Raw genomic sequence first — 14,577 nt, forward strand, 5'->3', positions numbered from 1 at the left:
AATTATTATTTGAAGTGAGACTTGAATCAAATTTACTGCGTCCCACTGTGAGCTGTGCTGTGGGGCAGGAACTTCAGCTGCTTTTCAGTAGCACCAATAATGAATTTGAACTTTAGTTCCTCGAAACCTCAGTAACCCTATGTCTCTGTGCACATACTAGAAATAAGGAGTCTGAGTAGAGGGTGGGAGGCTAGTACATGAACCTCCAGGGAGGCTGGAAGAAGAAGAAAGGAAAGAACACTTTGTAGCGATTAAAATTCCAGAGTAAATAGAATTTTTTCTGAATCAGGAGGAGAGCTCATTGTAACCTAACATAGTTGGGCTTTATTAGTGAGACAGGACTTGAGACTGGATTTTAGAAGATGAATAGAAAAGAAGGCTGTGGACATTTCAATAGCTTGATTTGGGGGTCCTGTCATTTTATATCTGCATAGCTGCATTATTGTAAAACAAGGTTTTGTGTGATGAAATTTATTTTATTCTTTCTCTTTGTTGTAAAATTTCAGTCAAAGAATGTCATTCCACTCTGGACGAGGCAATTCTCGAGGACGAGGAGGATCTGGTGGAAGAGCTTCAACTCAAACCTTCAGGCCTCAGAATTTGAGACAGCTTCATCCTCAGCAGCCTACTGGGCAATACCAGTATGAACAACCAGTTGTCCCCCCAACCACTTTCACAAGTCCTCCAACTACAAGTTACTTGCCACCCAGGCCAGATTTTGTGCCCTATCCCCCACCTGTGCCTCCAACAGCACAGACTCCTGTTACCCAGTGTCCCCTCAGGCCACCTCTTCCCAACCATCAAGTGAGGCCAACGTTTCCAGTACCACCTTGTTTTCCTCCTGTTCCTCCTCCTGTACCTACTCCTACTAACACTTCAGTACCTGGAACACCTGCTACACAAACTACTTTTCCCTATATGATGCCACCTCCTTCCCTGCCACCACCACCCCCAGTCATACCACCACAGGTTAATTACCCATCAGTTTATCCCACAACCTATTCACAACAGTCTTTCCCACCTCCTAATTTTAGTAGTTACCAGAATAACTCTAGTTCTTTTCAGACCAGCAGTAACAATAACAGCAGTAGCCATTTTAGGCACCCAACTCAGTATCAGGTAGAAAAGCCTTCGAGTGAAAGGAGGTCCCCAGAAAGAAGTAAGCACTATGATGACCACCGGCATCGAGAACATAGTCATGGACATGGAGACCGACATCGGTCAGATAGTCATGGAGACCGGCGGGACAGAACTCGAAGTCCAGACAGGAGGAGACAAGAAAGTAGCCGCCATAGATCAGATTATGACAGAGGGAGGACTCCACCTCGTCACCGCAGTTACGAGCATAGCAGGTAAGCAAGATGTCTGGAATTTTACAATAAATTTGTCAAAGACCCATGTACAAGCAAGTTTCCATTTATCAATAGCTTAAATCAGAAAATTAAAAACATAAGATTAAAAAAAATTAGTGGGTAAATCAACTGATTCCAGGGATTGATTTATTTAAGTAAATAATGTGATATACAAGAGTTAGTCATTGGTTCATTCAAATCTCATTCTAGCAGTAAACTGTTGCTCTTATAGTATTCTAAAGTGATGATTGATCTACTTTATAATAACCCAGAATAGTGCAAGATTTTAAGTTTAGGGTTAAGTGTGTAAGAGTTTTATTTTTTGGAAATTGGTAGTATGATAGTTTTCAGTGGACCCAAAATTAATCAATTAACTAGCACACTTCTCACTGTAAGCCATTCTGAATAAATGGGAGTTTATGTTTCCTTCACATAGTTATTGGTTTTAAATGTGATAAGTGGTGTAATTGAAAACCAACTTTCCTGTGTCAGATAATATTAAAAATTATCTTTTTATTGTGATGTTCAATGGATTTTTCTTAATTATGGTGAAGAAATTCTTTTTCTTCAAACTAATATGTTCCAGACTTATTGTTTTTCTTTTTCATAAGTCCAAATATCTATAAACACAAGAAAAAATTTTAGAGGGAGTAAACAGTAAGTAGAAAATGATTGCCTTACTTGCGCCTTATGATGTTGGTATTTGTCAATATTTAGTCTCATTGTCATGCTAATATGTTTACATTCTCCCTTTTTTCCCCCTCTCACTGTTTAAATTACTTTTTCTTTACTGTTTTCCACATTGAAAAGTATACTTTATACCCCCATCTTCTTTTGGTTTTTCCAGAGTTGTTTCTTCAGAATTAAATAAACTACGCACCTTTTAAAATTTGTTTCTACATAAGAATTTCACTACTCCTCTCATTTTTATTAAGATAGAAAATATTAGCATTAAAGGATGATAACCATTCTCACCCACTAAGAGGATTAACAGGACCAGTGAAGAAAAGAAGAGAGATTCTCTATTTCCTTATTGTGGGATGTGTAGATATATGAAGGGATCACAATGTATGCTGGATTCATTAGTCTGTGGGACCCTACAAATAGTAAAGAAATACCTAAAAATGGGAGAAGGTATCCTCCAGTATTACCACATTGGACATTGCCTTCAGTGTGATTTAAGACAGACTATTTCATTTGGTTTAGCAGTCTGAAATGTGCTGGGGAGAATGAAAATGAATAAGCATCTTTTTTTTTGTTTTTGTTTTTAATTCAATAAGCACCAATGAGTCTAGGCCATGTATATTTCTATAAGAGAGAGACCTTGGATTATGTTTTTTTAGATCTTTAAGTGATTTCGGGTTGTAATCTTTGGAGAAAACATTTAACTGAGAATTTCAGCACTTTGGATAATTTTTTCCTGTTACTTTGTAAGACTGTTAGATGGACTCTTAAAAGCCACTCCATTGGCATCAAGCAATTGCAATTTAGCCTTAGTTTTTGTTTTGTGCTTATCTTAGACAACTCAAAACCTAGATATATCTGGATAGTAAGTACATTTTAAGCAGAATGAAAATTTGTTTTATCATAATTGTGCTGACTCCCCCCCCCCCCCCTTTAATGTTATGAAACAACTTTCTGGATAATTTCTGTCCTTTATAAATATCTTACTATACATATGAGTAGTGCTTAATAAAGGGACATACAGTGACCTCAAGAACATCATAAAAACTGCCTTATAGGAGATACTAACTTGAAACAAAGTTCATTTAATTCTCTTAGATGAGGCCTACCTTATACTTCTGTTAAATCTAAAGTTCTAGTATAATTTCTGTTTTGTTTTGTTTTTCTTTTTAAACCCTTACTTTCCATCTTAGAATCAGTACTATGTATTGGTTCTAGGGCAGAGGAATGGTAAAGGCTAGCAAAGGAGATTAAGAGACTTACCAATGGCTAGTTAGCTAGAAAGTGTCTAAGGCCAGATTTGAACCTAGGACCTCCCATCTCTAGGCCTTGCTCTCAATCCACTGAGCTTCCAAGCTACCAATCTAGGGTAATTTCCAAAAAGCAGCTTTGACCAGACTAAAACTTTGCAGATTTAGGGGGTAGGTAGGTGGCTCAGTGGATTGAGTGCCAGGCCTAAAGAGAGGAAGTCCTGGGTTCAGATGTGACCTCAGACACTAAATAGCTGTGTGACTCTAGACAGCTCACTTAACCTCAGTTGTCTAGCCCTTACTGCTCTTCTGCTGTGGAACTTAGTACTGATTCTAAGATGGAAAGTAAAGATTTAAAAAACAAAACAAAAGAAAAGTTTGAAGATCTAGAAATAAGATCGAGTTTAATTAATTAAACCCAAATTTCACATGACCCCTTCCTTTCTCTGTCTTTATTTTGTAGAATTCTAAAGAATAACACAAAATAATACATCATTTCTTAAATTTTGGCCTTTTTAAAATTAAGGATCCAATAGTAGCCTTTCCCATAAGGCCTGAACAATTTTTAAGGTGGACTTCGTTTTTAAAAGGCTAGTATAGAGGGGGCAGCTGGGTAGCTCAGTGGATTGAGAACCAGGCCTAGAGACGGGAGGTCCTAGGTTCAAATTCGGCCTCAGCCACTTCCTAGCTGTGTGACCCTGGGCAAGTCACTTGACCCCCATTGCCTAGCCCTTGCCACTCTTCTGCCTTGGAGCCAATACACAGTATTGACTCCAAGACGGAAGGTAAGGGTTTTTAAAAAAAAAAAAAAAAGGCTAGTATAGAAGTATATGACCTGTCTAAAAATACATCATATACACTTCTCATGACATATTTTTAAAAGGTATTGCAAATATTGCTATGCTGCTTAAACCAAACATACCAGACCATTTAATTTGCTTTTCTAAACATAATCTTGTACATCATTTAATTTCAGTAGAATTGCAGAATCATTAAGGGACTTAAAAAGCAAACAGTATAGCCTGTACCAAACAAGAATTCTCTGAGCATTCCTAACAAATGGATATCCAACTTCCCAAAGTGACCCATTCTATTTTTGTATAGTTTTAATTTTTTAGAAAGTTTTCTTTCTTTTGAATCTAAACTTATCCCTTTGTAAATTCTATCCTTTGTTTTTAGTTGTGCCCTTTGGTTCCCAGCACTTCATGTCCTCATGTCTTTTCAAAGGTTGCCCCTTAAATATTTGAAGACGGTGATTATATCCTTCCTCTTTTTTTTTCCCTCTAAGCCAAATCCTTGTATGACTTTTTTTCATTTTCTCAAGGACTTTCATTGTTTCATTTAATTTCCTTTGGATGCTTTCTAATTTCTTGTTGTCTTTCTAAATACATATTTGAATTTAAAATTATTTCAAATCTTTTTTTTATTAAAAAATACTTTATTTTTCCAATCACATATAATAAATGTAAATAAATATATATTTTTAAAAAATTATAAGATGCAAGTTGTTTCCCTCTCCCCCTTCCAGAGATGGGAAGCAATTTGATCTGGGTTATACATATATTACCATGCAAAAAGTGCTTCTATATTGGCCTTTGTTGGAAGAGAATACGCATAAAACCAAAATCCCAAAACAAAATTATAAATTAATGTGAAAAGTAGTATGCTTTGATCTGTATTTGACTTCAACTGGAAGTGGATAGCATTCTTTTTCATAAATCCTTCAGAATTGCCCTGGATTATTATATTGCTTGAGAGTAGCTGAGTCTTTCATAATTGATCACCATATAGTATTGCTATTCTTATGTACAGTGTTCTCCTTTCTTATTTCGCTTTGCAGTAGTTCATGCAGGTCTTCCCAGCTTTTCCTGAAATTATCCTGCTCATAGTTTTTTATAGCTCATAGTTTTTAATAGCACAATAATGTTCCACCATCATATACCACAATTTATTCATCCATTTCCCAGTTGATGGACATCCCCTCAATTTCCATTTTTTTGCCACCACAAAAATTGCTGCTACAAATATTCATGTATTAGTAGGTCCTTTCCCCTTTTTTTATCTCTTTGGGATGGTATTACAAGATCAAAGGGTATGCACAGTTTTATAGGGCACAGATCTTTTTTTAATGATTTTAAAATGACTTCTTTTTAGAATATCTTATGTGGAAATAATTGTGTTTTTTTTTTTAGCAGCAATCTTTTATCATGTTTAATTTAGAATTAATATTGTAAGAGAATTGAATTGAGCCAAAATTTCAGTCATATCAAATTCAAGAGCCTGATATCCTGTGCTCTTTCTTTTGGTGGATATCACTTTTAAACTAGAAAAATCTTTTTATAATACATCAACAGGGGCAACTAAGTGGCTCAGTGGATAGAGAGGCAGGCCTGGAGACAAGAGGCACTGGATTAAAATTTGGCCTCAGAGACTTCCTAACTATGTGACCTCTGGCAAATTAATCCCAATTGTTTAGCCTTTAACACTCTTCTGCCTTGGAACCAGTATTTAGTACTGATTCTAAGACAGAAGATTAGGGTTTTTAAAAAAATAACATCAATGTACTTTTTTCCAACAGGTGTTTACTGAAAAATTGTATCTAATTAAAAGTATTCTACAAATTGAATTAACTAGAGGTACTAATTATTTAAAAGATTTCCTCAGTAATAAACCTTTGTAAAACAAAAAATACTTTTAATATGAAAACATTCACCATTCTTCTATTTTATAAGTTTTGAATTTTATAAAGTGAAACATTATCACTTGGTCACAAAATTGTTAACTGGAAACTAAAAGCTGACAGCATCTTCTTGAAGAATGCTTATTTGTTTTATAAGGTTCTTTAAGTTTCCTTATTAAAAGTACTATGATTTTTTTATCAGCCTTTATTCCACTGACCAGATTCATTTGGTAATTTACCTTTCATAGCATTTTCTGATTAAGGATCCTCTGGTCATACTGAATTTCATTTTGGGAATTTGATTCCAAATATTCACTTAAGGAATAGTTGAAATGTGTCTATTTGCTTTAAAATCGCAGAATTTCACTTCTCATTTTATTTAGTGCTAATTAACTTCATTTTACAATTGTGGATAAATTTTAATAAATTTTAACCTGCATATTAATATTACATTTCAAGTTACTTATATTTTGATAGGGTGTTTTTCCAAGCAGCATTGGGAAGTAACTTAATTTTATTTGACAGACTAGTTAAGTAAGAATGGCAAATGGAAGATCTTAAGAAAAATTGACCATGATCAAACTTCAATTAGTTTTAGAGTTTCAGGTGGGGTTTTTTGCGATTTATTTTCACTTCTTTTTTTTTTTTTTAAACCCTTACCTTCTGTCTTGGAGTCAATACTGTGTATTGGCTCCAAGGCAGAAGAGTGGTAAGGGCTAGGCAATGGGGGTCAAGTGACTTGCCCAGGGTCACACAGCTGGGAAGTGTCTGAGGCCACATTTGAACCTAGGACCTCCCATCTCTAGGCCTGACTCTCAATCCACTGAGCTACCCAGCTGCCCCCTATTTTCACTTCTAATAAACATTGTGAAAGAGAATTGACTTTTTTGTTATGTGAAAAGTTGCTTTATCTACTTGAGTAATTCATGGCAAATAGCAAATGCCCCTGGTTAACAAAATTAGAAAAATTTCTGTAGGGAGGTCTCTATTTGGAAGTACATTGATAACATGTGATGGTGGTTTTAAGCTTTTCTATCAAAAACAGCTTTGTGTATTAAACCCTTTAAGAGAGCGAGAACGGGACAGGGACAGGGACAGGCACAGGCATCGGGAAAGCCGAAGATCCCCATCTCCAGACAGATCCTACAAAAAAGAGTACAAGCGAACCAGCAGGTAAGATTAAGGTAGTTTGCTCTGGAACCAGTATTAAACTAGGCAGACCTAGTTGTATTCACTCTAGCTCACAGTCTAATGGGAGAGATAACATGAAAACCATTAAGTGCAACCATAATCCAACATTCAGTCCAAGTTTAAAATCTATATATACATTTTTGTTTTTGAAGAAATGGAACAGCTATTGATTTTGGAGATCTTTAATCATCAGAATATATTGGTCTTAAAGCTTTTTTATATTTATATTTGATATGAAAATTATGAAAGTAAGCATTTACAACCTCAATGAAAATCTCTTCCTTTCTGGTATTGAAATGGTATATTAATAAGTGGTAGTTAATAAATACTCTCAAAGTCTCTCTAGTGAGGATTATAGCTTAACTTCTAATGTAAATATAGGGGTATAGAGTAACAATAATTTAAGGGGAAAATGATCAGTGAGAGAATATGAACATTTGTTTACAGTGGAAGCTGGGATTAAGCATATAGTAATCTTCTACTGATAATTTTGACTGTATAGCAGTTTTCTTTTTCTTTTCTTTCTTGATAAAGCCGGTCTCCAAGTAGAGAGAAGAAGAGAACTCGATGGGAAGATGACAGAGATCGATGGGTTGACAACCAGAATTCTGGCAAAGAAAAGAGCTATACCTCAATCAAAGACAAAGAGCCAGAGGAAATAATGCCTGACAAAAATGAAGAAGAGGAGGAGGATCTGCTTAAACCAGTCTGGATTCGTTGTACTCATTCAGAAAGCTACTATTCTAATGATCCCATGGATCAAGTGGTATGTCTGAAGTGGAGTGGGAACTTTCTTGTATGTAGTAAACATTTACTGAGTTTGTTTAGTTTGAATTTATGATGATTATAAGAAAGCTATTTTTCCAGAGACAGACTTCAGAATTAACTTTTTAAGGTTTACTTGCATTAACATGTAAAAGACTTTTATGTTTTGCATCTGCTCATAGCTTCTAAATTTCATAATTTTGAAAGTGGAGACATCTTGCTTTTATCCTTTTTTGTGAGTGAAATCGACAAAGGTAGCCTGAGGCAAATTCCTCTGAGCAAGATAACATTTTATTTGTAGAATAAATCAATTTATAAAATAATTAGGGAGGATTGGGAGGGTGGCAGGACCATGGTTTCTACTAACTAGATTTATATGTAGAATATTGTTAAAAGGAAAAGAGATTTTGTTTTCAATTTACAATTTAGAAGTTGTGATATTTTGATATTAAATAATTGCCCTGCCATATTATTTAGATTAATTTGTTGATTATACCAATATTTTGGTGTATATTTTTCTTTTAAGGGCGATTCTACAGTTGTTGGAACTAGTAGGCTCCGAGACTTGTATGAAAAGTTTGAAGAGGAATTAGGGAAGAGGCAAGCAAAAGCAAAAGCTGTGAGACCCCCCTGGGAGCCACCCAAGACCAAACTAGATGAGGATTTAGGTAAGTCCTAGTTTGGCAAAGCTTAGTCCCTGAATTTTTTTAAAGTAACTTTATTTGAACTTAAGACAGACTATTTCAATTCTTTAAAATTTTCTTAATATTAAAATTGAGAGAATTTTTATGATTATTAATTATAATGACAACAAATCACAATCTATTGTGCACACTTCCTTCATAACAACATTGTGAGGTTGATGCTGCAAAACTCAATCCTAACTTAACAAAACTTTTAAGTGCCTATTATGTGTAAGGCACTTAGATAGAAAATAGTCTCTTTTCTCACACTATTTTTGGAGATCAAAAACTAGCACAGAAAACATTGGATCATTTAAGAGGATGAAAAGAACACTAACAGCTGCTGTGGCCAGGGATGGCTCCCTGGAAGAGATGAATCTTTGTTTTCTATTGAAGGAAGGTTTTAAGAAGTAGAGTTAGGAACAAGAGTACTCCACAACTTATGTAAAGTCATTGGGATGAGAGATGGAATGTGAAGTTCGGTAGTCATTTTTTTCTGGAACTTAAAAGTACAAAAAGGAGAAGATAAGAAAGGTTATGTTGGAATCAAATTGTGAAGGACCTTAAATATCAAGCTTAGGAGTTTGTATTTTATCTTAGAAGCAATAGGGAACAACTAAAGACTTTTGAATTGGGGGGGGTAATAAATACTGCAATATCTGCTTTGTTTTGCCATATCTGTCTCTTATATGGAGTTTGGTTTGGAAGGAAATGAGTCTGGATAAAGGGAGAATAATTAGGAACTTGTTGCTGTAATCACGCCTTAAGAAGGATAATACTCATTTGAGTATGGAGACAGGGGTATTTATGAGATCTTATGGAGCTAGAATGGTCAGGTCTGGATGACCAATTGACTCTGAAGTATTAGGAGAAAAAAGGAGTGGAGGATGCTTTAACGTTATAAACCTTACACGTGGTAGCATGATAGTGGCCTTATTTGAAATAAAGAAGTTTAAAGGTGAGACAGGAAAATAAAATTCTGTTTTAGAGATACTGATTTTATAAGCTCCCTACAAGTCATTTAGGTAGCAGTATCCAGCAGGTAATTGGTGATGCAGTACTAATATTTAAGTGAAAGATAAGGCTTAGATTTATAGATTTACAAGTCATTTCCTTAGAGAACGTTGAGAGCATGGGGAGTTGATAAAAATTGCTAAGCAAAAGAGAGAGAATGGAGAAAGGAAGGGAAAGAGGTCCAGGACAGAGAACTGGGAGATATCCTTTCTCCTTCACAGGCAAGAAATGGGTGATCTAGCAAAAGAGGCTGAAAAGGAATGGTCAAAGCATTAGAGAACCAGGAAAGAGTGATGTCCCTGAAGCCATCAGATGAAAGGATGGCCAGGAGGAAGGGATTGTCAGAATGGTTAGAAAATATTAAGAAATTAAGGATGATGGGGATTCAGAAATGGCCATTCAGTTTAGCATTTCATTGGTAAATCATTGTTAACCTTTGAAAATTCATTTTCAGTAGGTTGGTTGGGTAAGAAAACAAGATTTCATGGGCCTAAAATATGAATACATAATAGATACTTTTGACTTGAATTGAATTTAAAGCCTGAAGCTCAGTTTGTACATTGGTTGGTTTCCTGGTTTGTTTTCTAGAGACTCTGGTGTAATTTTTGGAACAGATATAGTACACCTGTGATATAAATGCTTTCTTTCAGTTTTCCTTTTTTTAAAAATTGCAGTCAGGCAAATATCTAGTATACTGATATAATTTATTATAAACAGAATTAAAACGGTTTCCCTTTGCCCTTAGAGATCATTTTTGGGTCAAGATAGGAACTATGTGCAAATCTTGCCCTTGATAGACTTGCTATTGAGATGGTCATCTGCTATTTGATTGAATACATGTAGTGGTTTGTTAGACAACTTAAATTGTTAGAATGTTCTTTTATAGGTAAGAAAAATCTTCTTGCCTGAAATGGTGTCTATTGTTCCTTGTAGAGCAACACTGTTTGTCTCATTCCTCTTTCTTAGAATATAACCAGGTCTTGATTAGTATGAATAATGAATCTTGTGAAATGGTTATGTATATCTAAATCAACATTATTCAAAATTATAATTATATAAAATATGTTAATTAGTTCTATCCTTATGGAAATATGCAGTGCTAATTAGGGTAATGCAACCACTTTATTCACACTAATCAGGATCCATCTGTAGCTATTCATATATTTGAAGGCAGCTATCATGTCTCCTTTAAAGCTTCATTCTAAATACTCTTTAGTCTTTCTTCAGTCTATGAGTTCTTCTGTGATGGGAATTTCTGAGCTCAGATCCAGTGTTTTGTTTTGTTTTTTTAATTCTATGCCATGTTTTTATAACAAATGAGTTGGCTGTACCACTTAGCTTTGCTTATAATGTTCATTAACACTTTTATTATGTATAGCTTATGCATGTATGAATCTTGTTTCTACTTAGTAGACTCCATAAGAGTATGAATTAGAAAAAAGTAAAATTCGGTATTATTGTATTTCTTATCCACCACAGTACTTAACACAATTAATATGGTGGGGGATCAATAATATCTATCAAATGTTTCAGTCACCTGAAAGTCTCTTAAATGAAAAAACAACTTCTCTTCTTTCCCCTTCCCTGCCAATAATTCTTTTTTTTTTTTTAATTCCAAATGTTATATTAGACAGTTCCAGTGAATCTGACTGTGATTCTGATGATGATAGCAGTTGTTCCAGCAGCTCAGACTCTGATGTTTTTGATGTAATTGCTGAAATCAAACGCAAAAAGGCCCACCCTGATCGACTTCATGAAGAACTCTGGTATAATGATCCAGGGCAGGTTTGTGTGCTTATTTTTAAATTAGTGTTCTAAAGGCTTTGGTGACCATGTTCTTCTGTACATTTCTGAAGAGCATCCTTAGAAGAGAGATGTGCTTAGTAGTGCTGGCATAATTATACTTCCTCAAGTCATATGTTATTAGTTAGAGTTTATTTCTCTTTTAAGTTCAAAGTTCACTTCACAGCTATACATTATACAGTCATGATTTTCTGAGTCATTCTTGACCAAATGCCTAAGTGCTGGGCTATAGCTCTAGATTGTCCCTAAAGATCTGAAGGTTGATGGCGGGGTGGGGAAGGGATAGACTTCATTTCAAAGCAGTTAACACTGTAAGTATTTTGTTATACAATAATGAATAAAACTTACTTAAGTACTTCTATATGGAGCCTCATTTCTTGAGCAATGCTTCTGATTGTTTTCATATTCTCATAATTACTATATCTAATTAAAACCAGGAAGTAATAGGTAAAAGTTTCAGTTTTAGTTCTTGATGAAGCTTTTCTTCTTTGACTAGATAATCAGATCTAATGTTGCTATTTGATTTTCTTTTATCAGATTATACATGGACACTTTGCATCTTTATGGGGTTTAGAGCATCCACTTATTTCCTGTCCCCTGACAGGTTTTTCAGAGGCTTCAGCACTGATAACATGAAAAACTGAAACCCATTTCTGAGACATCATCATGTATGTGTTTTTTTCTTTCAAATAAAAATGAAATTCCCTTCTCTTTATGACAGATGAATGATGGCCCTCTCTGTAAATGCAGTGCAAAAGCAAGGCGCACAGGAATCCGGCACAGCATCTACCCAGGAGAAGAGGTGATTAGTTTGGAACATTAAACTTTAAAGTGTTAGGCTAGTGGGGCAGGCATGCAGATGCTAACAATTTCTATTTTCACTAAAGTAATACACATTTAAAAAATAATGATCCTTTTTAAGACATTTTTTTTAGTTAAGTTACCGATAAACTCAAAGGAAATGGGATAGATTCTCCCTCAAAATAACTGGCTTTTACACTTGAGGGTGAATACTTTGGAAAACAAGACATATTTGGTATTTTGTTGTTTGCAGTGATGGAAGAAAGAAGATGAGATTCAGAGAGGTTATATAATTTGTCTTAAGATACCAGCCACTTACACTTAAAACTTTCTTTCCTTTTCTCCAAAGGAAACACACACATAAGCATACACAGATAATTTTTCCTCCCTTTTTCTCAGCAGCTTGTTCTTATTCTTAGATAAAAAAAATATATATATATATATTTTTTTCCCCCCTTTCAAGCCCATCAAACCCTGTCGTCCTATGACCAACAATGCTGGAAGACTCTACCACTACCGAATTACAGTTTCACCTCCTACAAACTTTTTGGTAAGTACTTTAATTCTGGCAATTTAATGAAATAATATAGGTTCCATTTCTAGAATTCTCACACTTCTGTACTTTATATGATTTTTAAAAGAAAGACCTAGATTTCTTATCCCAATCCCTTAGCAGAAAGCCCTGTTCAATTAAAGGTTCCTATATCTAATCTACCTTCTGTTTAATTAAAAGATCTGTAATCCTTGTCCTTTTATTCATCCAGATGCCTGCACAAGTTGGGGCTCCCTTGCTATTAAATTCAATAAACCCTTTCTGGTTTTGGTATCAGTTTGTTTAGACACTGATAATTTTACCTATGACATCTTGAACTCAACAAGACCAAAATTGAACTCAACATCTTTTCCCTACCACAGCTATTCTCTTCCAGACTTCTCTATAACTGCCATATACTCACTCAGGCTCACAACCTATGTGTCATCCTTAAGTCTTCATTTTTCCTCATCTCCCTGCCTAGCCCCCAACCTGTTTCCAGTGTGTGGCTAAATAATATAATTTCTTTCTTTCTTTTTTTTTATTAATTTTTTTTATTTGAGCATTTCCAAACATTCACTGGAGACAAAGATCATTTTCTTCCTCCCCTCCCCCCAACTTTTCTCATAGCTGACACGCGATTCCACTGGGTATATCACATGTGTTCTTGATTCGAACCCATTTCCACATTGTTGGTTTTTGCATTAGAGTGTTCATTTAGAGTCTCTCCTCAGACATATCCCCTCAACCCCTGTAGTCAAGCAGTTGCTTTTCCTTGGTGTTTTTACTCCCACAGTAATAATATCATTTCTACTTGCCTTTCTAATTCCCTCTCTTTCCCTCTTGACATTGCTACCTGGTGTGAGTCTTCATCCCCTTATGTCTGAGCTATTGCTCTATCCTTCTGGTTTTTCTCCTGCCTCAGGTGTCTTTTCTTTTTCCAGTCCATTCTCCTCCCCCTCAGTTACCAAAGTGATTTTCCTAAACTGTAGATCTGACCATGCACACCATTTCCCCCTTTCTAAAACACACATCCACACATCCCTCACTCAGTAAATTCCAGTTACTCCCTATTACCTCCAGAATCAAATATAAAATCTGATGTCTGACTTTTAAATCCCTTTATAATCTGGCCCTTTCCTATCTTTCTTCCTTCTTGTTTCTATTTTATCTGAACCTACTTATTTTTTCCTCACACAAGACATTCCAACTACCTACTCCATGTTTTTTCACTGGTAAATTGCTTGTGCTTATTCTGTTCTCCTTCCTCATCTTAGTTTGGTTACCTTAACTTCCTTCAAATCTTAGCTAAAATCCCGTTTTCTGCAAAGAGCCTTTCCTAGTCCCCCTTAATTAATGCTAGTGTGTTTCCTGTAAGATTATGTTGTACACATCTTTCATGTAGTCTCCTCCAGTAGAATGTCAGATCTTGATAAACAGGGCCCGTTTTTGCTTTTCTTTGTATCCTGAGTACTTAGCATAGTTCCTGTTATATAGTTAATATTTAATGAATTCTTGGGGACTGACTGTCTGCTTAGTAAATATTAGTCGAATTCTTTTTACTTTAGTAGCTTTGAGTTTTCATTGAAAAATAATTCTAGTACAATGTATACTAGCAGATTTTGCATAGCCAAAATATGATGTATATTTTTTAATTTTTTGCTTCTTAGACTGACAGACCAACTGTTATAGAATATGATGATCATGAATATATTTTTGAAGGATTTTCTATGTTTGCACATGCTCCCCTGACCAATGTAAGAACAAACTCTTTTTTCTTATCAGAATTCACTTGTGAATATTTAATATTAAGTACTGTTAA

At 35.0% G+C, this 14,577-nt stretch overlaps 1 protein-coding gene across 9 annotated transcripts in view; it reads left to right on the forward strand.

Annotated features, from left to right (window-relative positions):
• DROSHA (drosha ribonuclease III) overlaps positions 1 to 14,577 on the forward strand; it is a 123,746-nt gene that overhangs the window by 23,249 nt on the left and 85,920 nt on the right. For all 9 annotated transcript variants that reach the window (XR_008917777.1, XM_016431432.2, XM_016431431.2 and 6 more), the window contains 8 exons: positions 507 to 1,352; positions 7,035 to 7,139; positions 7,692 to 7,923; positions 8,449 to 8,590; positions 11,250 to 11,404; positions 12,144 to 12,224; positions 12,687 to 12,773; positions 14,426 to 14,512. Coding sequence is in view for 8 of the 9 variants with exons in the window: in XM_016431432.2 (XP_016286918.1) it covers positions 514 to 1,352; positions 7,035 to 7,139; positions 7,692 to 7,923; positions 8,449 to 8,590; positions 11,250 to 11,404; positions 12,144 to 12,224; positions 12,687 to 12,773; positions 14,426 to 14,512 (1,728 nt within the window). In the remaining variant the exon portion in view is untranslated. The remainder of the gene's footprint in view (positions 1 to 506; positions 1,353 to 7,034; positions 7,140 to 7,691; positions 7,924 to 8,448; positions 8,591 to 11,249; positions 11,405 to 12,143; positions 12,225 to 12,686; positions 12,774 to 14,425; positions 14,513 to 14,577) is intronic.

This window comes from Monodelphis domestica, chromosome 3, assembly GCF_027887165.1.
Source record: "Monodelphis domestica isolate mMonDom1 chromosome 3, mMonDom1.pri, whole genome shotgun sequence".
Taxonomy (NCBI): domain Eukaryota; kingdom Metazoa; phylum Chordata; class Mammalia; order Didelphimorphia; family Didelphidae; genus Monodelphis; species Monodelphis domestica.